The 25,257-nt window shown below is 35.1% G+C and overlaps 1 protein-coding gene across 2 annotated transcripts in view; it reads right to left on the bottom strand.

The window, feature by feature from the left end:
* The window catches only part of NME7 (NME/NM23 family member 7), a 190,149-nt gene that overhangs the window by 104,538 nt on the left and 60,354 nt on the right, over positions 1 to 25,257 (bottom strand). For both annotated transcript variants that reach the window (XM_045547425.1, XM_045547426.1), the window contains exon 7: positions 17,861 to 17,966. In XM_045547425.1, the coding sequence (XP_045403381.1) occupies positions 17,861 to 17,966 (106 nt within the window). The remainder of the gene's footprint in view (positions 1 to 17,860; positions 17,967 to 25,257) is intronic.

Raw genomic sequence — 25,257 nt, 5'->3', positions numbered from 1 at the left:
CTTACGTTTTTTGATCTTGTGAATATATACAATAAAATCTACAGTGTGCCCCAAGAGTCGCCATACATAGGGAAAATGAGCAGATCATTTGCTCATTTGAGACACCCTGTGTAACAGAGATGAATATGGAATGTATATCTTGTAAATTCTGAATTGTTCAGACCATCATCATGTAATTTGATTTACTGATTTTTTAGACTTTATGATTTTCTTCCTTCTTACCATTTTCATGCTTATCAAATTTGACAGAAAAGAGAGAGGAAAAAATGATAGCTTTACTATTTATCAATAATTCTAGAAAACTGCTATATAGAGAAAATCATTAAAAGTTGTTAACAAAGTAGATTGGATAGTAGTTTTGTAAATTATAACAAAATTGTTTTTCACAGTTAATATTCTAATAGTTTCACTTTGCCACAAGTCTTCTATATCAAAAATATTTCCTGTGGAAATAAGTTATTCTGATTTTAGGGGGTTTCCTGGAGTCAATGTTTTCCCTTGATAACAGGGTATCTATACTTTATAGCAACTTGTATACCTAAAAGAAACTTTGCAGCCAATGAATCCACTCTCACTCTCTGGAAAAACTTGAAAAACACCTTTACCATGAATGTTATTACTCCTTGCAACAGCAAAATACAGATGACAATAAAGCCCTACTCAAGAGAATGAGAGTCCATGAAAAGGATGCTCTGGTGAGCAAAACAACTTACAAAACTGAAATGCAAACAAGCAACCAGGCTGCTGTATAAGACAATTCACCATAGCCTGGATGCTTTGTTCCACAATCTAGATAGTAAATAGGGGTGGTGAGAAATGAAACTGAAGGATCCAAAAAAATAGTAAAATGTTCACGAAGAAATCTTATACTTTATTTTGGTAAGAACCTGTGAAAGAAAATTTTTAATCCTGATATAACTGCCGAGAGTACATGAACTAACAAAATTGATACATAAAATAGATGATATGTTTAATATTAATAATCAATGTAAAGCAAATGGAAGAGGTTTGATTTGTTTTAAAATATTTAACTTTAGTAAAATAAAATTAAAAGGTATTTTAACTAAAAAAATAGGGCTAATGTATCTTTAAAATGTGATTAATTTAAAGTCAAATCAAAATGAGAGATTATGAGAGTTTAGATTAATTTTTAATGCCAAAGTACAAAAGAAATCATAAGCATTACTGAATTCAACAGAGGAATTTAATACTAATCCTAGCAAACATGCATAACAAATAATTTTAGGAATAAAATCCAGGTGACAAAGCTTTCTGTCTCCTAGAGAGCAATATGTTACCAGGCAATACCACTTCACTGATAAACTTGCAGTAATTTTTAATTGAAACCCTCAGATTTGTTTGGCTACAAATCTTTTACGGTTTTCTGCCTTACAATAAGCAAAAGTATTGTAGAATCACATTAAATCAGTTGCAGACAAAAATTTGGATTAAACAGAATTATTAAAATGAGAAATATCACTTAGGTCTTAAAGGATCTCAAATTAATTCATTAGTTGATCACAAAATCCATGTTAGTAGCAGGTAGGCTTATAAAAGATAGACTTAATTCATCCAGTAGCATTCTGATCCTGCACTTACACCACACACCCAGATCTAAAACATGGTTTTCCTTGCCAATTTCCTAATAAGAATAATCTGTAAATTCCTTACAAGGTAGTAAAAAAAGTAACCAATATAATAGCTTTATAGATGTACCCACAACATGGTGACTCTGTATTTTGGAATCCATCAAAATGCAATTAAATGAATAGAAAAGAGTGAAGGCAGGCTCCACACCAACACATGGACAGCAGAGAGGATGTACAAGAACAAAGATCTCCAGGAAGCGGCAGTCAAGTGTTCCTCCTTATTGTGAAGTCAAGGATAGGCTCAGCATGCAAAGTAAGCTAAGAACAGATAGCTTGATTGAACTAAGATCACAGGTTTAAAACAAGGACGGCCTAAGAAAAACCAAAATAAAATAGGGTACTGGGTAGGCAGGCCAGAAACTGAAAGGCGTCAGATTGGGCAGATATATCATCATAAATCTAAAGTCAAAGCCAGGTTACCACAGAAGACAAGTTAACCACATGTTCACAAAGCAAAACTAAGTTTTATAAAACATGGTCCTGCCAGCTTTGGGTAGGGTGAGACCCTTCTAAATCTTAAGAAGCCAGTCCATATGTAGCTGGAGTAAGCGCAAGTCCCATTATAAGCTGATTCCGTGTTCCTAGGAGATTCTCATGAATATAATTATAGAAGTGCTATACATGTAATAACTCATTGATGAAAATCTCTTAGTTTTATAGGCAAACACAATGAAAGAATATTGAAATAGTAATTCAAAACCACAGATCCATTAACTCTAACATGAACAAAACAAAGTAAATAAATATTTTTCCTTACCTATGATTAGTTCTATTGTTTGTTTTCTTTTTAAAAAGACAAATAAGGAAAAACTTTCCTGTCTTTCTTTGCGAGGCTGAGGCAGAAGGACTGCTTGAGGCCAGGAGTTCAAGACAAGCCTGGACAACATAGTGAAACCCTATCTCTACAAAAATTTACAAATTAGCTGGGCGTGGTGGTGCATGCCTGTAGTCCTAGCTATTAATACTTGGAAGGCTGAGCCAGGAGGATTGCTTGAGCCTGGGAGTTGGAGGTTGCAGTGAGCTATGATCACACCACTGCGCTCTGGCAGTGCATGACAGAGCGAGACCCTGTCTCAAAAAAATAAAATAAAATAAAAAAAGAGAGAGAAAGAAAAAGAAAAACCTTCTTAAAGCTATTTGTTTGTACAATTATTTTTAAATGGGTACACTGATTTTTGTTTATTCTAGCTTTCCAAAGTCAAAGTTAAGGAGACTCATAAATTTAGGCATCTTATTTCAAGAACATTGTTTCTTCTGTTGGTTTTAAGTGCCTCTATCTGATTTCCTCAGCTTGGGCTAGCTATACTGCCACATATAGATAGGCTTAAAAATAGATTTAACGCTACAAGATAGGCCACAAAGTACACAATTCTTGCTCCTTGTCTGTTGGAAGCACACATTATATACACTGGGTATGGGCCTCTATTATTTTCCACTATTTCCCAGCACAGTTCATAGCATACAGCTCCGCTATCTAGCACTAACTAGCACTCACAGTGTGGTCCCTGCATAAGCAGCACTTGCATGACCTGAGAACTTGCTAGAAATGCAAATGCAAATTCTTGGGCTCTAAACCAGACATACTGAGTTAGACTCTTCGGAGGCAGGGCCCAGGAATCTGTATTTAATCCAGGCAATCCTGATACACACTGAGTTTGAGAACTATTACTGTGATAAGGTCTCTGGGGACAATAGACCATCACAATAACCACTCCCCCAACCATTAAAAAGGTAACATGACCTGAACAGCCTATGCTTTTAACTTTCAGTCATAATTTTCCTTAATTCTATGACTCCAAACCTACATATTAATAATTCTAACAAGGAAAACATGAAGGTGTCAAATTCTTAAATTTTGTCTTAATTTCCCCTACCCTTTATCATTTAATTTTTAAGACGATTCTAAATCAGGAAACACACAAAATGGAAATAAAAGGGTATATTATGAAAGTAAGTCTCTCCCATAGCAGAATCTCAGTCTTTCTTAAAGGCAATCACTGTTAATCATTTCTATACTATGTTCTTCTAGAAATATTCAATACACGTACAAATTTGCAGACATGGGCTTTTTCTTTTTAATCAAATGAGAGCATATTATACCATTTGCTCTATGCCATACCCAATTTCCACATATTTATTGTAAAATATAAAAATATATTTTATTGTAAAATGTAAAAATATATTTTTATGATAAAATATTTAACAGATATGGTCATTTTAATGCCTCAATAAATACTTTTTTCTTTTTTTTTTTTTGAGGCACAGTCCCGCTCTGTCACCCTGGCTAGAGTGCCGTGGCATCAGCCTAGCTCACAGCAACCTCAAACTCCTGGGCTAGAGCAATCCTCCTGCCTCAGCCTCCCAAGTAGCTGGGACTACAGGCATGTGCCACCATGCCCGGCTAATTTTTTCTGTATATTTTTAGTTGTCCAGCTAATTTCTTTCTATTTTTTAGTAAAGACAGGGTCTCGCTCTTGCTCAGGCTGGTTTCGAACTCCTGAGCTCACACGATCCGCCCACCTCGGCCTTCCAAAGTGCTAGGATTACAGGCGTGAGCCACCGCGCCTGGCCTAATGCCTTAATAAATAATTTTAAAGCAAACATCTGTGGTAATCACCACCCACACAAAAACCCATCCCAGTCTAGAAGCCTCTGCATGTGCCTCCCCAGTAACAACACTTTCTCCCAACAGAGGAGGAGACTGACTTTTGGAATAACCTTTTCTTTATACTTTACCACCTATGTATGTATGTATGTACAGATTGACTGATTGACTGACTGACAGGGTCTCACTCTATCTATCACCCAGGCAGAAGAGCAGTGGCATGATCACAGCTCACTGCAGCCTTGAACTCCTGGGCTCAAGTGAAGCAATCCTCCTGCCTCAGCCTCCTGAGTAGCTAGGACTACAAGCATGTGCCACTACACCCCAGCTATTCTTAAAAAAATTTCGTAGAGCTGAGGTCTTGCTACGTTGCCCAAACTGGGCTTGAACTCCTGACCTCAAGAAATCTTCGCACCTCGGCCTTCCAAAGTACTGTGATTACAGGTGTGAGCCACCATACCCACCCCATTCTTGAAATATATAATTGACTTTTGCCTGTATTTGAACTTTGTGTGAATAGAATCATATAGCATATATGCTTTTATGTATTGTTTATTTTGATCAACTTTATGATTGCAAAATTCACCCATGTTGTTGTGTTTGGCTCTGACACAGAAGGAAGAAAAGGCCACATTGTAAATAGTTAGAGTCCCTGGATGGCAGGAATAAGTTATTTTAAAACACACATTTGTTTGTATTTCTAAATTTCTATGATATATATATTCTATTAATATAAGTAAAATCTCACAAAAAGCTAAGATGAATTCCTGGCTGAAACTTAGCACTTCCCACCTCTGTACTGAAGAATTTGAGGCACGTGTTTTGAATCACATTAACAATCAGATTAAAGCAACAATCAGGTTAAATAAAACCTATGATACAAAGACAAACTTTATAAAATCCATACTTGAAATTTTGTATTCTGATTGATCCTAATGCTTAAATAAAATTTGGCTTAAATGTTGCCTCCCCTCAAATCCAGGATACTCTAAAGAATAAATAATAAAAAAAAAAAACAAGGAAGAAGGTCTGTGGCATAAATCTATAAATCTATGCCAAAAATTTCAAGAATGATTTCAAGCATACTAGAGTCATCCTAGTTCTTTCCAAGATGCTTAAATCAAAATACTTAAGATTATCCTAAGAGATACTACAAACCATCCCTTTGCTAACTAGGCTATTCTGCAATAACCACCATGAAAATAGCTCTAGAGAAATAACTGAGATGAATAACCCACTCCCTATTTTGCACACACAAAGCCACCATACATATGCTAAGTGTCAACACAGACATGTAGTAGATATGAATTGGTAATAGGTTAGAAATGAATTAACAATAAAAATAAGTGAGAGCTTTGAACCACAGAGTAAGAAAGATTTGTGAATATATAGAAAAGCAAAGAGAATACCATTTATTAATCCACTCAAAAATCAATTACAGTGACCACATCCCTTCAACATTTTTCATTAAGTATCTGCTCCTCCCAACTTTTTATATGTCATTTGGAAACTGTAAAAGCTTTTCAGAGACCTTTCTGCAAGATACCATCTTTTCTTTAGATATTTCCCCTCTTCCTTCGTCACAAGAATCAATTATAATTATATTGTCAGAATTTCAGCATTTATAATCTGCCATGTAAATTTAATCATCTTTAAAGTCTTATAACATGCTACCTTGAGCTTTCATTTTTAAAACATTTACTGATAAAATAACATTATGTGCCCTGAATTCCTGGATCTCAGATCCATAGGGACTGGCTCAGTTCCTGGTTGGAAGAAGGAAGCAGCATGAGGAGCAGAACCACAACATGGGAGGAAGAAACTCTTGCCTTCCCTCTGACATTGTGCAATTACACAGGCATTTCTGCAGAGGAAAAGGTTAAAAGACACAGTTAAGCCAGTACCAGAGGCTCTTTAAGGGAGAGGAATGGGTACATTCTATCTTCGCTACAAACTCTTTGAGACATGTTTTCTTCAAGTCTAGATCACGTCTGGCTATGCTCAGCAACACTTATCAGGAGTTCGAAAATGACAAGGTCTTCTAACAGACAAATGCATGAAAAATGGGTAAGACGTGTGGTACTTTGTCATCAAAATTCTGCATAAAAGTTTGGATTAATCCTATTCCTCCCAGAAGTCTCTGTGTACACCTATAACCTAGTAGGCCAACAGATGAATATTCCAAAGGGAAGTGTGAAAGGTAGCTTCAATAACATCATCCCTGAATGGTGACCGCTGAATATTAATGTACAAAAAAGTAAAAAAAGGAATTATTTAAATTTCTTTTACAAATGTTTACTTAAAAACTTGAAATTAAATATTATTCAAAATACAAAAAAATGAACAATACATTCAGGAAGTTTGTGATGTTTATACTTCTGAAATTATTAAAGCGTAGAACTGCACTTAAGACTTTTGAGACACCCTGACATTACTTTTCTACCAGTGCTATTTCTTTCCATGAAACTGGGTTTCATTCCAATCTCATTAGAGAAAAAGATCAATCTAAGGACTGTCTAGCCACAGATCAAACTTCACTATTATTTTCATTGAGCAACTGCTGTAAAGAAGTAAAATGTATTTGAGAAGCTACGTAGATAGAGTGTCTTTGTTATCCAAATTTTCCAGTTCTCCAAGATAGTCTCACCAACCTAAAATCCAGCATAAGAGACTACCCCTGAGTTAAGGAACAACTGAAAACCAAAAGGTGACTCTTCCCTTACCAACCCCTTGGTTGTTATTAATCTGCCACAGAGAACAAAATAGGAATCTTCCATCAAGTATCAGATTTCTTAAGGCTTGTCTCTGATGAAGGCAGATTACCAGATGCAAGATGCTTCCCGATCTCAAAATTTTTGATAAGTGGTTCTCAAACTAGATTCATTAGGACAACCTGGGGCGACTTTAAAAATGCATATTCCTGGGCTCTACTCCAGACTTACTAAAAAAATTTCTCAAGTCAGAGCCCAGGAATATGCATTTTATACAGTCTCCCCAAGTGGTTCTGGTGCACACTAAAGTTTGAGAAGCACTGTCTAGCATTGGAGTGGCACACCACTAGTTCAGATGCCAGAGAACCATAATTCCTGGTACTCATGCATTTGTGTACTCCCCTCCCACACTGACTCTGGACTTGGCCATGTGATTTTCCCTAGCCATTGGAACATTAGGCATGATGCAAACAGAGCCTTCATGAGCACTTATCACTGGGGATTGTCTTAGAATGCTCCTCGTGGAAGCCAGCAACCATGTTGAAAAGAAACTCAGGCTAGACTACTAAATGATGAGAGACCACGTGGAGTCTCTGGAGGATGAAAAGCAATCTTGTACACTCCAGCCCCAGCCCAGCTCCCAGCTGAATGAAGCAACATGAATGACTCTAGTCTCCACAGAAGACTCATCAACTGATAATCCATAAAATTGTGAGAAATAATATTAAATCGTTGTTTTTAAGAAACTAAGCTTTAGGATGGTTTGTCATAAAGCAATACATAACAGAAACACTACTAATTCAGGTTTTTTTAAAATGTTGTGTCATGTGATATAAGCTTTAAAACTATTATCAATAGCTAACATTTTATTGACAGTTACAATGCAAACTGTTCTAAGTGCATCACATGTATTAACTTACTTATGAAGTAAATTCTATCACCTCCATTTTGCAGATGAAAAAAATAAGGCATTAGGGAGATCAAGAATGTTTTCAAGGTCACACAATTAGTAAGTGTCAAAGCCATAGATGTATAATAGTCATTCCAAACCTTACATACTATAATCATCCTTGCCAAGTATAGTAGGATATTCACTGAGTTCTTTGTCATTCCTCTACCTAGATTCTTATGTTTCTGTAATTGGAACAGATGAGTATAGATCTTCTGCTTATACTACACATCATTAAGCTCTGAAGAGACCCTATGCTTCCTAATACAGACATCACAGTTGCTAAGTGCTGGTGCTTTGGCTGCCTAGCAACAGATGTTTCATTATTCCAGTCAGGTGTGAAGAGCAAGCCCTGACTTCAAAAGATAAAAGACAAAGTCACTTTGCATTGCTTTGTCATTGATAGAGAACCTATAATCATAAACACACATAATTAAGCCTGGAATGAATCTGTTTGACTCTCCTGCTTTCACACAGTAACAATCAATCAAGAACCCAAATACTTAAGCAATCAAAACTATCTACCCATCCTCTAAATGTCTCCAAAAAGGAGACAGCAGACAGGACCAAGTTTATACATTAAGGACTTCTTTTTTTTTTTTTTTTTTTGAGACAGGCTCTCACTCTGTTGTCTGGGCTAGAATGCAATGGCATCATCATAGCTCCATTGCAACCTCAAACTCCTGGGCTCAAGCCATCTTCCTGTCTCAGCCTCTCTAGTAGCTGGGATTACAGGTGTGTGCCATCATGCCTGGCTAATTTTTTTTTTTTTAATTTGTGGAGATGGGTTCTCACTATGTTGCTCAGTCTGGTGTTGAACTCCTGGCCTCAAGCAATCCTCCCACTTCAGCCTCCCAAAGTGCTAGGATTACAGGTGTGAGCCACCATGCCTGGCTCCCATTAAGGACTTCTTTTTTTTTTTTTTTTTTTGAGACAGAGTCTCACTCTGTTGCCCTGGCTAGAGTGAGTGCCATGGCGTCAGCCTAGCTCACAGCAACCTCAAACTCCTGGGCTCAAGTGATCCTCCTGCCTCAGCCTCCCAAGTAGCTGGGACTACAGGCATGTACCACCATGCCTGGCTAAATTTTTTTAATATATATTTTTAGCTGTGCATATAATTTCTTTCTATTTTTAGTAGAGACGGGGGTCTCGCTCTTGCTCAGGCTGGTCTCGAACTCCTGAGCTCAAACAATCCACCTGCCTCGGCCTCCCAGAATGCTAGGATTACAGGCGTGAGCCACTGCACCCAGCCCCATTAAGGACTTCTTCACTCTGAGAGTTTGAGACATTATAAAATATTGCCAGAACTTAGAATATGTGCATTTTATGTTATGTAAATTATACATCAATAAACTGTTTTAAAAGGGTTAGGAAGAGAATTATCATTCTCACTATAATAACTTGGAAAATGGGAGATTGCAATGGCTGTTTAAAGCATTCCAAATCTTTTGTCTTATTCAGGACAAATTTAGAGAGTGAATAAATTTAAATTTTATAAATAAAATTAAGAGTTAAGCACACAGGCTACAATTAAGCATCACCAATTAAAAACATACAATTTATGGCAGAGGTTACCAAATTTTTTCTGTAAAGGGTTAGATAGATAGTTAATATTTTAGGCATTGTAGGTCATATAGTACCTGTTACAACTACTCAATTCTGCTATTGTGGCATAAAAACAGTCATAGACAATACATAAATGAATGAGTATGGCTGCATGCCAATAAAACTTTATTTACAAAACCAGGTAGCTGGCGTGATTTGGTCCAAGTGCTAACTCCTGATCTATGGCTTTCAAACGAGCAAATAAACAAATGAGAAGGAGAACAACAAAGAAAACCATCCAACAGAAAGCTGAAAAGAAAAAAAAAAGAAGCAAGGGGAAATGAGTGAAAAAAAACTTTAAGATGAAATAGATCCGTAATCACAATAAACAGCAATAATCTAAACACAACTATTGTAAGATAAAACTACTATATTGGACTGAAAAAAAAATTTTTAAAGAAACCAAATAAAAATCAGCCATAGTAAATATAAGATACATATTAGAAACAAAAGACTAAAAAAATAATTGCAAGAAGATATGCCACGCTTTAAGGGAGACAACAAAAACAATGGGAATAAAGTAAAATACTACATAATGAGCAAAAAGAAATAGTCACACATAACAACAAAGACTGAATATACAAAGCAAAAACAGTCAAAATTAAAGGAAAAATTCACATATTCATAATAATAAGTAATTTTCAAAAGGGAGAATTCAACACAGATTTTTCCAGAAGCTGATAACCAAGAAGACAAAAATATGGTTATAGATTTGAACAACCTATTTTAAAAGATAGTTATTTACATACAAAGAGAGGACACTGCAACAATATTTTTGACAAAGAAGATCAAAATTTCAAAAAAGACAATTATCCTAGAGATGACATTCTCTGACAATGTCCTGACACAAAAAGAGACTCCTAAATAACACATAGGCTAAAAAAAATTACAATGGAGAGTACAAAATATTTAGAAAACTATAACAATCAGATACTGTTTCTGCAATCAGAGTTTGTATCTGGCGGGGGTGAGAGACAATGATCATTAGTCCAAAATCAATACACAATATATAATTTTATATATATTCATAATATGTAATGGCAAACGGTACTAAGTGCTATGAAGAAACACGTCCAGAGAACATGTCACTTGGAAACCTGCCATACTCTAGAGGGTGTTAGGTTTATATGAGGAAATGAAATTTTAGGGGTGGGGGAAGAGGAAGAGGATGCCCATTCCAGGCAAACGGAAGAGTGATTAAAAAGGACCAAAGGGCCGGGCGCAGTGGCTCACGCCTGCAATCCTAGCACTCTGGGAGGCCGAGGCGGGTGGATCACTCGAGGTCAGGAGTTCGAGACCAGCCTGAGCAACAGCGAAACCCCGTCTCTACTAAAAAAAAAATAGAAAGAAATTATCTGGCCAACTAAAAATATATATATATATATAGAAAAAATTAGCCGGGCATGGTGGCGCATGCCTGCAGTCCCAGCTACTTGGGAGGCTGAGGCAGTAGGATCGCTTGAGCCCAGGAATTTGAGGTTGCTGTGAGCTGGGCTGACGCCATGGCACTCACTCTAGCCCAGGCAACAGAGCAAGACTCTGTCTCACAAAAAAAAAAAAAAAAAAAAAGGACCTAAGGAACAAGGGATATTTAGGCAACTGAAAGGTAGACAGACAGTGGCGCTAGAGTGCAAAAGCAAGGGAGAAAGTAAAAGGAAACAAATCTAAATAAATTACACTTAGGAAAAGTAGGTTCTTGTAGATATAAAAATAGAAGAAAACAAAGACTACTTTTAGTCAAATTAAATATCTTTTAAAATATGAAAAGTATATTCTCTTTAAACTAGAAGAGTTTTAGGGAGGTACTCTAAGTTTATAATTCTCAAGAACTTGCTCATTATTCATCTTCTAACTGCCATTATCTTGGCCAACCAGTAGTAATTTCTCTAAATCTTACCATAAACTGTGAATATTTTTCACCCAATTAAGATGTTAGGTATTAATCACTCTTTATACCTATTATTATATAAACTTTTACCAGTTAAGGTTTTGATCAACTGATCTTAGTATTCATGAAATAATACAAATAATCCCAGCTGTGGAATCAAATAGCTCTGGAGCCTGGATGTAAACTATCCCGTCTAATACTTAGATTTCACATCTAAAAAATGGGATTAATAATCAAACCTGATGATGGGCTTTCATAGGTTCTATGTGATAATCCACGTAGAGGCAGAATGTTATAAGGTAATAGAATTAAGACTATTGGTACATATCCCAAACTCACTTTGTAAGAGCTGTGTGACTTTCAGCAAGTTATTTAATATCTCACTATCCAAATTTCCTCCTCTGTGATATGGCTTTCAAATAAATAATATCTATCCTAACAGTTTTAAGAATTAAATAATTCATATAAAGTACTTAATACTTCATAAATATGAACTGCAGTTAGTAATAAAAATAAAACTGTTTTTGTTGTTGTATACCTGGGAAAAACCATTCTAATAATCTCATCGATAAGATTTGGGATGGTTGCCTTCGAGGGCCTTTGCCTTCACTCAAGTCATTCCAATTATTAATAATTGATAATCCTAGGGACTTTCATATTCCCTAAAGGTTATTAGATATGGAAACATATTAGCAAACAAAAAATTTCACTATGTGTAAATGATTTTTTTTAAACTTAATACATACCTACCTCTTCAGGACCATAATACTTCCTGAAAGTTGGCATTCTTTTGTAGGGACTCACAGAACTCTTAAGATTCTTTCTAAATCCATAAATCATTAATGTCATTTAACGTTCTCATAATTTACAAATTCATAGGATATTTTTACTGCCTATAATTTCATGTTTCTAAAATGCATGCTAAGCTGCATTCAAAGTCAGGGTCCTATACGTAGTTCAATGTACTTGTGCATCTGTTATGAATCCATCTGTTTACTCTTTCAGATAGAACAAAAAACCACAAAACTCCAAAGTGGTGACATTCTAAGCAAAACTGGGCCCACTTCAAGAATTTTTAATGTAACTGAGTTAGATTTACAATGTTTAAATCCAATCTATTTACACAAAAATTTTCCATGCCTCTTTTACACTATCCCAGAAACTGAATTGCATGAAGAAAATCTAATACGAAAAGCTGGGAACTTAAGCGATTCAATCAGCCCAAATTGAGGAGGTTGTACTGGGTGGAATGTGTCTATTAGGGCTCTCAGCCCATCTAGTGTCAAAACTGCCGTTAGGGTGGATATTAAAACTCTGAAAGAGGTTCTGAGTAAGAATAACCCAATTTTTCAAAGTGAGGAGCTTGATAAGTAAGACCATGCAGCTATCAGTCCTGTTTCAATTAGCCTACTAGAGCCAATTCTGATGTTAAATTTGCAAATTGGTCATTATTCTAATAAATAATTTGCTTCCTAGTTAATTAAATGCAGACTACCCCAAAGTATCTCTGTATGTCTTTTAAAAATGAAATTTAAAATTGCTTTGAAACATTCCCCATGAAAATATAATTTTTACAACCAAAACACGACATTGAGATACAGAATGCAATTTTTTTTACAAGAATTTTCTACACAGTTTCCTAGAATAATAGAATATATGGGTTTAAAAGCTCAGATGAAACTTTTAAAACATCTTAACTCATTTTACTGATGAACAAACTAAATTTCAGAAAGGAATGTATTATGAACAATGCAGTAAAATTGTTTAATGCATAAATCTGTTATAAGAAAGAAAAATTTACAACAAAACTTTAGGGTTATTAAAAAGGCTAAATTGTTTGGCCATTACAAGTGCAAAAGGAGCTCTTCCAGATTCAGCTACCATCTCCTGGCCAGAGCCAACCATAATAGGCAATCAGAAAATAGCTGCTAAATCAACCAGATGTAAACAATAAAACTTCATGAACTTAAATCAGACCTAGACTTTAGGAAAAATAATTAAAGCACTTTGTTCCTTTAACAATGATGAGCTTCTCTTTTTTTCTGTGGATGATAGATGTAGATATTTGATTTTTGTTAGCATTTTAAACTATTGTTTTGTTAGTAGAGAGTCATTCAACTTTACTTAAAAATTAAAAGATAATGATATTAAAAGTAGCAGCAGCAATAGTAATAATCATAATAATAACAATGTCTAACACTTCTATAGCACTAAGTGCTGAGTACTGTTCTAAGTGCCTTCTGTATACTAATACATTTATTCTTAGTGCTTCCATGAAGAAGGTATATTATTTTCTCATTTTATAAATAACAATATAGAGGTAAAGTAATTTATCCACTATCCCATGGCTAGTAGCAGAACCAGTATTCAAACTTAGCCTGATTTCAGAGTAAAAGTAATTCTTTTTTATTGATGGGATTAAACTAACTACATATAAATAATACTGGGGTCATAAAAACAAACACACTGCATAATTGTGAAATAAAAAAAAGTAAAAATAAAAACACAAGAACATTCACTTGTTTTTCTTCCCTTTTAAAACCTGAGTCCCAAGATGACAATATACATTTCAATCTGTATATATAAAAAGTTACAAATGCCTCAAACTCACCTTATTATATTTTCCCCACCATTTAACCCACAAACTAGGCACTCTTTTTTCTAGCTGTCTTAGAAGGAGAAGTAAAACCACTACATCAATATAGATTAACTATAGGACTAAGAACTAAGGCCACCTACATGCACATGACTACTATTTGTGCCAAGAAATTCTTGCCCAGAAAGATAAGGATGTAAATCAGTAAAGGACTTCATTGTTTGCTTCAGGAACTTCCCCCAAATCCATTAATCCCAACAATAGACTAGTCAAACAGCTCCCTTTTCACAATATTCCCCCAACTGGGCAAACAACTCATTTATTAAACAACTGTGTATTTACAAGACTTGGTTAAGATCCTTAACTCACTGTTTCCACTTACCCTAAACTATTATGTCATGAACTTTGCCCAGTCTCAATCAGATCACTGCATTGAAAGACACCTTAAACCTCTCAAAGTTAGATTCCAAACTCTACAATATCTTACTCATGACCTCTCCTTTATAACGTCTGGTAAGACTCCATCTACCAAGGTTGTGCTCTCCCTTGCTGTATGAAGCAATAAACTTACTTTTGCTTGCTCAACAGGCTATTCGGGCCTTCTGTTGGGAAGTCAACAGAAGGGACAACCCTATTCCATTTCAGATGCTCTCTTATTAGCAACTCCTTTTTAAAAAAATACCTTCTTGTGTGCCTTTACTAGACTGTAGGTAAAATTAAATATACCAGGAGATGAGACCATTATGTAATAGAAAAAGATAAACATCAGCAATGAAAGGGGGCCAAGTGAATCTAATATTATAATAAATTCAGTGTGAGACTTAAACCATATTTCATTATAGCTGCAGTTAAATCTGAATTGGGTTAATTACATACTTCAAAGTGGTCTTAAAGTATCCCAGAAATCCGGGTTTAGAAAGAAAGAAAAAAAAAAAAAAAAAACCCTTGCAATGCCAAAATGTATTCTGCCATCTGAGTAGATTTTATAAAAATGTATTTTGCCTTAATTTATATACCCTAACGTTACATATCAAATATAAATATATGAAATACAGTAGTTGGCTAGGCATGGTGGCTCATACTTGTAATCCTAGCACTCTGGAAGGCTGAGGCAAGAGGATTGCTGGAGGTCAGGAGTTGGAGACCAGCCTGAGCAAGAGCAAGACCAGGTCTCTAACAAAAACAGAAAAAATTAGCTGGGTGTGGTGGCACATTCCTGTAGTCCCTGCTACTCAGGAGGCTGAAGCAGGAGGATCTCTTAAACCCAGGAGTTTGAGGTTGTGGTAAGCAGTGACCACTGCATTCTACCCCAGGTGACAAAGCGAGACTGTTGAGGGAGAGAGGAGAGGCGAGGCGAGGGGAGAGGGGAGAGAGGAGAGGGGAGAGGGGATGAGGGAGGGGGAGAGGGGAGAGGGGAGAGGCCAGAGGCGAGAGGCGAGAGGGGAAAGGAAAGGGGAAAGAGGAAAGGAGAAAGGAAAAAGGAGAGAAAAAGAAAGAAAAGAGAGAAAGAGAGAAAAGACAGAAAGAAGGAAAGAGAAAGAGAGAAAGAAAGCAAGAAAGAAATACAGTAGTTAATCTTTAAGAATAGCTGACTAAAAACTAATTTAATACTGTATAAATATAAAAATTATATAAAAATTAGTCATTTTGACATCACTGTTCACTTACATACATTATTATTTTTATTAGATTTCAATCATATTTATCTGAATTAATATTTATTCTAATTCTGCTTTATTTTACTTCAGTCTCTTTCCACACATCACATTTTTCCTTGGAAAAGATTAAACCAGATAAAAATCTAATTGAGCAAAACATAAGGTATCAAAGATAAGCTTTTTAAAAAGTTGATGCCTTTTAAGGAAGAACTTGTCTCATCATATTTTTTATATATATATGTATGTATATACACACATATGTGTATGTATGTGTGTATACATATATATGTGTGTACATATAGGTTGAATATCCCTTATTCAAAACACTTGGGACCAGAACTGTTGTGGATTTCAGACTTTTTGTATTTTGAAATATTTGCAGATACTATGCCAGTTGAGCATCCCTAACCTGAAATCCAAGATGCTCCAATGAACATTTATTTCCTTTAAACTTCATGTTGGTGCTTTAAAAGTTATGGATTTTGGATTTTCAGATTAAAAATACTCAACATGCACCCACGTAACTCCCCAGGTAAGAAAAATGAGTGCAACATAAGATTCCAATTTTTTTTCATAGATTTTCAGCACCAGCCATTTCAACTATTGCTGTCACTTCTCATGGAAGTGTTACTAACCATGTGACTTTTTTTGTGGTTATTGCTATTGGGGCAATACAGTATAGAGGAAAGAGCATTGAGGTAAAAAAAAAAGCGTTTATATCCTGGATTCTTTACTCTTAATTGGGGGGAATAATGTCATGGAGCCTTAGTGTGCCTTATCTGGGAAAGAAAGATAAATCAACCTATTTGACATACTTGCTATCAAGATTAAAGGAGATTATTGTATAGGATACCAGTCTGCTATCTGGCATATATACATTAGCAAATTCTCCACAAATGTTTGTTACCCATCATGCATATTAGCTCCCTATAATTATGGTCCTATAGATCCTTAGATCTATAAGATATTACAGTACTTCCTAAATAAGAAATATTAATTATGCAACAAGATCTTTAAGGTTCATATCCTTTCAACCAATAATTCTACTTCTAGGAAAGTAAGCCAGTGGAAATGATCAGAGATATCATCAAATATTTATGTACAAAGATATTCTTCAGAGCTTTATTTTTAATATCAAAAAACTGGAAACAACATAAGTATTCAAATATTATGTCTATATGATTGCTATTAAATAAACTATTAAAATATTCATGGAGGCTTAAAGGCAGCCAAAAATGCTCACAAAAATTAAAATAGCCAAAAGACCTCAACCATGCCAACAATTACATTCATTGTGTATCAGTGTACACACATGCATATACAAATGCAGAAGAAAAGGATTTGGAGGAAATGCATCAAAATATTAACAATGACTATCTCTGGATGATGAAAAAACAGAAAGTTGTTTATTTTTGTTATTTTCCAATTTTTCTACTGTATTCACGAATCACTTTGGTACTTAGAAAACATAAAATTAAAAATCCATTCAATTCTGTATATTATTTAGTATATTCTAGTTTTTTAAGGGTGATCTTTTTAATTATATCCCACCTAACTTCCAAAAAGATTTGAGATAGTTGGGAAAAATACATAAAACAGACTAAAATAAAGAGATGAAGAAAGGAGATAAAAATAAGAAACAACTTGCAAGTTCTCAATGTACATACATACATACACGTATGTGTATGTACACACATGTATACACCTATACACACACACACACACATATATATATATATCAGACAAAGAACTGTTTCAGATACTGAGATGTTAATAAAATTAATCCAACTTTCTCAGGAAAGCTATACTGCAGGTGTGTGTAGACATTGTTTTAAATTGTACATTAGATGTACTATTTAAGTGAAATAAGTGAATCACAGTTATGTGACTGGAAACAGGGGAGGCAGATTAAAAGTCAAGGAACCAAGACCTGTTACAGGATGAGTGAGCATGAGCATGATCAGCAACCCAAGGAACACTTTCTAGAAATGTACAGATACAAAGATAGAGATTTAGACAGATTTTCCCTTATATCTTGTCACCTTTATTCATGTGCCTTCAAAGAAAAAAATAAATGAAAATACTAAAAGTATACTTTATTTGCTACATATAAAATATATCAAGAAAATAAACATTAGCAAAATAAGCTATCCTATTAACAAAATGTATCAGATATACTGTATTCAACATAGCACTTACCTTCGCTGACGGCATGGGGCTTGACGATGCAACAAGTACAATCGGTAAATTTAGCAGTATTTGCTGGTCCACAACCTCCACTCGAAGGAAAAAACAACTCCATTTCCTAAAGACAGAGAGAAATGACTTTGACTGTGTGATGTCTTATTTTGAACTCACAAGGTATGTCTGTGGCGGGTGGGGGGTGGTGGCGGGGGGCGGGGAGAACTATGCAATTACTTTTAAAGTTTCATGCTTTGTTTCAAATTTTCTAAAAAGAAGTTTTACAAAGACTGATGAACTGAACCCTGTTTTAAGACTTAGAAGAATATATAAAGGAGTATTAATCAAAAGTAATGAGAATATATTATCATTTTGTCCCAGGATTATAATTGACAATGTATTAACAAATTTTGAATATTGGAAGTAACCAATACAAAATAGTTATTTTCTTCAAAACATTGGTTCATAAGATACAGATCTAATTTTAAATTTTTCGTTTAAAAAAGTATAATAAAATTAAAAGCTCTTTATAGAAACAGATTAATATTCAGGAATCTGAGAACTACAGTTAGTTAAAACTAACTTAGTCCTAGTATAAAATCAAATGAAATGAACCATATTTTATAGCCAGATTCAGGCTGTGTTATTTGCTTTGCACATGGTTCATTAACATGACAGTCCAACAATTTGAACTAGGCACAAAGATGGTCACACTGGTCAGTTCTTTTAATTGCTCAGACAGATGCTTTCCTGCCTCTAAGTCTTCAACTACTATTATTTCTGCTATTCCCTATAAAGCCCTCTGCCCCAAGCTCCAAAGCACCTTACCAATGTTTTAAAGGGTCACTTCAAATACCACCTTCTCTAGGAGGGCTTTCCTGATGCCTCCTGTTAGCACCGTGTACTCTCCCAAAGTTGTGGTTATTCTGGTACTTGTGTAACCACACCAGATCAATCTGGCTCAACTTTTATGGAACAAAGTTGTGAGTTGTTTTTAAGTTGCCATGGATCCCCATGCTGAAGTTAATGTAACCCAAGCATGTCCAGATGAACTAAGCATGGGACTATGGGCAAAACGTAAGTGCTTGGACAGGGGAGCAGGAACTGAATTAAGAAGTGGACACTGCATAGCAGGATCCAGGATCTAATCAGATCAAGCCCTGGCATTACTCCATAGCTAGATCCAGTCAGATCATACCTCCAGGCATCACTTCACTGTAAGATCCAATCAGGTCATGCCTCATTATCCTATGCTTATGAAACCCAACCTAGCCTTCAGTTCAGGGAGACAGATTTGAGCATCTTCTGTCTCCTTGCTAGGTGACTTGCAATAAAGCATCTCTTTTCTCAAAGGCTGGTACCGTTGGTATTGGCTTCTATGCACATCAGGCAACAAGCCCATCGATTGCTCAATAATACTTGTCCTCTACCAAATTATAAATTGGGGATTGTTTCCAGGACCCCTGCATATTCCCAAATCCACGAATACTCAAGTCCTGTGGTCAACCCTGTGGAACCCGCCTATATGAAAAGTCAGTCCTCCTTGTATTAATATAGGGTTTCTCATCCTGCAAATAGTGTATTTTTGATCCACTTGTGGTTGAAAGAGAGCATGGTAGAGGAGCAAACTGGGAAGGGCATGCATTTTCTAGCATTCCCATTTCTCTGCTCTCTTCATAACAAAACTCAAAAAAGAGTTCTTTATTCTCTGTCTGTACTTCCTCTCCTCCAGTCTCTCTTAAATCCACCATCAATCAGGCTTTCCTTCCACCAAAGCTGCTCATCAAAATCCCTAATCTCCTTCCAACTTTTCCCACAACATATTTATCCCGATCCTATCTGGTTTATCCTTAATACAACAGTCAGAATGAAACTTGTAAAAACCTTAGATCTTGTCACTCTTCAACAGAGAACACTCCACGGTCTCCCATCTCATTTGGAATGAATGTCAAAGTTCTAGATGTCCTACAAGTCCTTATGTGATCTGCCTGCTGGCAATACCTCTTACCCCACCTCCTGACATTTCTACCACTTAGGTTTCCGCCCCAGCATCACTGGCCTTGCCTACTCACTGCTTCTTGAAAGCAGCAAGTATGTACCCACCTCAGAATCTTTGCAGGGATTGTTCTCTTTTTTTCTAGGATGCATGTTCTCTCTCACTTCCTTCAGAGCTCTGCTCAAACCACAGATTGTGAGGACTTCCTGAATATCTTGTCTTTAACAGCATTCCACACTGCTATTCAACACAAAATCCCTCCTCCATGCTGTCTTTTTCTATTCCCTTCCCCTGCTTGATTTTCTTTAGAGCACTTATCACTCAACATGTTATATGTCCATTTGTTTGTTTGTTATCTGACATACCCCATCAGAAGAGATTTAAACTCTTATGAGCAGAGACCTTGTTTTGTTCACTAGTAGCTTCTCAATAAATGTTTTGGAATGACTAAAATTCAGACACATAAATTCTCCATATTCTAAGTAAAACAAATGTATACACACTGTGCAAATGAGAAAAATGAGACTCAGAAAGCTTGAATAGCAAGCCCTTACAAGTTAGCAAGGAGCAAAGGCAGGACTCAAATCCACGTCATTCTGGCTCCAAAGCTCTGTACGTTTTCTATCACCTGTCTTTACAAAGTGAAAAGCAATGCTAAAATTATTCTATCTTAAGTTTAACAAATTATTTAACCAATTATCTGGCCAATTATTTTTGTGTCAACTTTCCTCTATTTCTTTTCTTGCTCGAGTTTTAAAAATGGAAATTCAGTTTTCTAAGTAGCTATTTACATCTGCTGAATAAATATTTATTTAAGACAAAGAGTATAAAGGTTTTACTTAAATATGTCTTCTTAGTGAAAGTGAACAATTCTATTTTATGCCTTTGCTTTTTCTTTCTGTGCAGATTGTCATTTCTGTCCCACCTATTAATCTAAGCTAACATTTGCAATAACTCTTTTACTAGGTCATTGTTATGGCAACTAACTCAAAGTCTTCACAAAACAAATGTAAAGTCACACAAAAAAGTTCCATGTTCCTTTGCTATTTGAGGGGCTAAAACATTCTATATAAATGTCCTCTCCTTACAAGGGTTCATGTTATTATGCTTGGCTTTTCATATTTCCCTAAATTGCCTAGTAGGAAAGGATAAATATTTATAACTTTCTAAAATATTAAAAATTCAGACTCAATTTGATAAGTTTTAAATATATAATTTTTAACCTTTTTAAACGGCTTCATAAATTTTCACCCTTATAAAATCTCACTAAAACATCTTCACTAATCTACATTAATACTTTAATTATAATGGTAAAAATATTGCTACTTGGTGCCAGTTATAAGTTCCTTCAAAGCTTTACTCGTACACAGCAATTTTAAGTAGATATCATTTTTGTAAATGTCCCAGATGAAAACAGCAACAAACATATTTAAACATCCCACTACATACTTTCCTAATATCAAATAACAAATCTGTTCTCAGAAAATAATCCAAAAAACTTTAAAAAGAAACATAAAGTCATTTGATCAATGCACCATTATTTACAAATGTGAAAAAACTTGGAACCTAACAAAATGTCCACTCCAAATGTCCCTTACAATTCCAAAGAAAGAGAATGATTAATAAATCATGCTATATATATGCAAGAGAATATTCTGTAGCCATTAAAATTTACTGTTATGATAGTAATCTGGTAACATGTAAAATATAATATATTTAATTGTATTTATATAATATATACTCAATATATATTATATAAATGTTTATATAATATATAACATATATTTATTATATAATATGTATTTATATAATAAATATTATATGTAATATGATAAAAATACCATATTATATGGAAAAAATCAAATTAAATTAAGACTATGTAAAATGATGTATACTATGTGAACTATATCAAAGGAATGAGCTGGCAGGAATATGCCATCAATAGGTAAACTGTAAACACTGCTGGAAGGATTACTGATGGCCAACTTTCTTTTCTACAATTTCCTAATTTTCTGAAGGGTGTCTATTACTTTTGTGTTCTAAAAGACTGTAACGTTTAAAACAAGGTAGAGGTTGCTACTTTTAGCGAACACAGTGAAGAATGGTAGTTAAGCCAAAGGACTCTGGAGCTTGAGTGCCTGGGCTCAAGTCCTCCTGTGGTTATGGTACTTAAATTCTTTCAGTCTCAGTTTCTGCAACAGTCAACTGGGGTGATATAAGTAACCACATAGAATATTGTGAGAATTAAATAGGATACTAAAGTGCTTAGAACTGTACTTGTAACACAGTGAGCACTCAATAAATGTTAGGTGTGTTGTCATTTTTAATTCCAAACGTTTTTGAACCTATGATCTAGATCTTGGAGATATGAAGATGAATTAGACATCTTGAAGGAATTCATAGTCTACTAGAAGTACAAATATAAAAACAAGTACTTTCTAAACATGCTAAATGATAACAGTATGCAACAGGTATTAAGAAAGCATCAAGGGAGTACCTCACTCAGTTCCTACCCAGAATCAAAAAACTCATAATAGTCGAGCAGAGCTGGGGTTTTTTTAAAAGATTTACTGAGGTATAATTTGACATACATTAAACTGCACATACTTAAAGTATACAATTTGATAAGTTTTGACATATGTTTACTTCTGTGAAAACATCACTGCAATCAAGATAATAAGCATATATGGCACCCCTTGTCCCTTTTGGAAATTGCCTTTCTCTTTTCCCTGTAACCGTTTATCTGCTATCATTATAAATTAATTTCTACAACTTTATACAAATAGAATCATACAGTATGTTCTCTTTTGTCTAGCTTCTTTCATGCAGCAAAATTATTTTGAGATTCATCCTGTAGGATATACAAACACTTCCTTCCTTTTTATTGCCAAAGTGTATTCCATGTATGGATATAGAATGGTTTGTCTTCCATTCACCTGTTGAATGTGTGGATTACTTCTAGTTTGGGGGTATTACAAATAAAGCTGTTATGAACATTCATGCATAATTCTTCTTTGTATTGACATTTGCTTTCATTTCTCTTGAGTAAATACTTAGGAGTGGAACGGTTGTACCATTGGGTAGACCTATAACTTTTTAGGAAACTGCCAAATTGTTTTCTAAAGTAGCTGCACAATTTTAAAATCCCACCAGCAGTGTAGGACTGTTCCAGTTCCTCCTCATTTTTGTCACTTGGAATGGTCAATCTTTTAAATTTTAGCCATTCTAATAAGCATATGGTGGTATCTCATTGTGGTTTTAATTAGCCTTTCCCTCATGTCTAAGGATACTATATACTTTTAATGTGTTTATTTATACTATTCATATATCTCCTTTGATGAAGTACCTATTCAAATCTTTGCCAGTTTTTAAATTAGGTGTTTGTTTTGTTAATAAGTGCAAAATTGGTATGAAGAGAGATAAATACAGGCATACCTAATTTTATTGCATGTTGCTTAGTTGTACTTGGCAAATATTGCATTTCACAAATTGAAGGTTTGTAGCAACCCTGCATCAGGCAAGTCTATTGGGACCATTTTTCCAACAGCACATGCTCACTTCATGTTTCTGTGTCACATTTTGCTAATTCTCATAATATTTCAAATGTTTTCATTATTATTATATCTGTTATGGTGATCTGTGATTAGTGATCTTTGATGTCACTATTGTAATAGTTTTATGGTGCCACAAACTGGGCCCATATAAGGTAGCAAACTTAGTAAATGTTGTATGTGTTCTAACTGCTCCACCAACTGGCCATTCCCCTATCATGGTCCCATTCCTTGGGCCTCCCTATTCCCTGAGACAAAACAGTATTGAAGTTAAGCCAATTAATAACCCTACAGTGGCCTCTAAGTGTTCAAGTGAAAGGAATAGTTGAAATTTTCTCACTTTAAATCAAAAGCTAGAAATGATTAAGGTTAGTGAGAAAGGCATGTCAAAATCCAAGAGAGGCTGAAAGCTAGGCCTCTTGTGCCCAACAGCTAAATTGTGAATGCAAAGGAAAATTTCTTGAAGGAAATAAAAAGTGCTACTTCAGTGAACACACAAATGATAAGAAAGTGAAATAGCCTTATTGCTGATCTAGAGAAAGCTTTAGTGGTCTGGATAGAAGATCAAACCAGTCACAACATTCCCTTAAGTCAAAGCCTAATTGAGATCAAGTCCCTAACTCTCTTCAATTCTGTGAAGACTTAGAGAAGTGAGGAAACTGTAGAAGAAAAATGTGAAGTAGCAGAGATTGGTTCATGAGGTTTAAGGAAAGAAGCCATCTCCATAACATATAAGTGCAAGATGAAGGAGCAAGTGCTGATGCAGAAGCTGCAGCAAGTTATCCAAAAGAACTAGCTAAGATCATTGATGAAGATGGTTACACTAAACAACAGATTTTCAATGTAGATGAAACAGGCTTATATTGGAAGAAGATGCCATGTAGACTCTCACAGGTAGAGAGAGGTCAATGTCTAGACTCAAAGTTTCAAAAGACAGGCTGACTCTCTGGTTAGTGGCTAATGCAGCTAGTGACTTTAAATTGAAGCCAATGCTCATTTAACATTTCAAAAATCCTATGGCCCTTAAGAATTATGCTAAATCTACTCTGTCTGTGCTCTAAAAATAGAACGAAGCCTGGATGAAAGCATGTCTATTTACTAATACATCATGGTTTTCTGAATATTTTAAGCCCACTCTTGAGACCTACTGCTCAGAAAAAAAGATTCACTGACAATGCACCTAGTCACCGAAGAGCTCTGATGGAAATGAACAAATGTTGCTTTCATGCCTATTAATACAAAATCCATTCTGCAGCCCATGGATTATAGAGTAATTTCAATTTCTCAATCTTATTATTCAAGAAATACATTTGATAAGGCAATGGCTGCTACAGATAGTGATTTCTCTGATGGATCTGGGAAAAGTAAGTTGAAAACTGTCTGGAAAGGATTCATCATTTTAGATGCCATTAAGAATATTCATGATTCATGGGAGGTCAAAGTATCAACATTAATAGGAGTTTGGAAGAAGTTGTTTCCAATCATCATGGATGACTTTGAGGGGTGCAAGCTGTTAGTGGAGGAGGCAACTGTAGATGTGGTGGAAAAGCAAAAGAACTAGAATTAGAAATGGAACCTAAAGATGTGACTGAATTTCTGCAATTTCATGATAAAATTATATTGGATGAGGAGTTGCTTTATGAAACTCTGTGACAAGATTTCGAATGGAATTATACTGAACTTACAGATCAACTTGGAAAGAACTGATATCTTTATGATACTGAATCTTCCCATCCATAAACATGGTATATGTCTTCATTATTTAAGTTTTTTGCTATTGTCTGTAATAAAGATTTATAATTTTCTCCATAAACATCTTCTATATCTTTTGTTCAATTTGTTCTAGATATCATACAGTTTTTTACCAC

The sequence above is a fragment of the Lemur catta genome, chromosome 3, assembly GCF_020740605.2.
Source record: "Lemur catta isolate mLemCat1 chromosome 3, mLemCat1.pri, whole genome shotgun sequence".
NCBI lineage: Eukaryota > Metazoa > Chordata > Mammalia > Primates > Lemuridae > Lemur > Lemur catta.
This window is presented reverse-complemented; position numbering and strand designations above follow the sequence as displayed.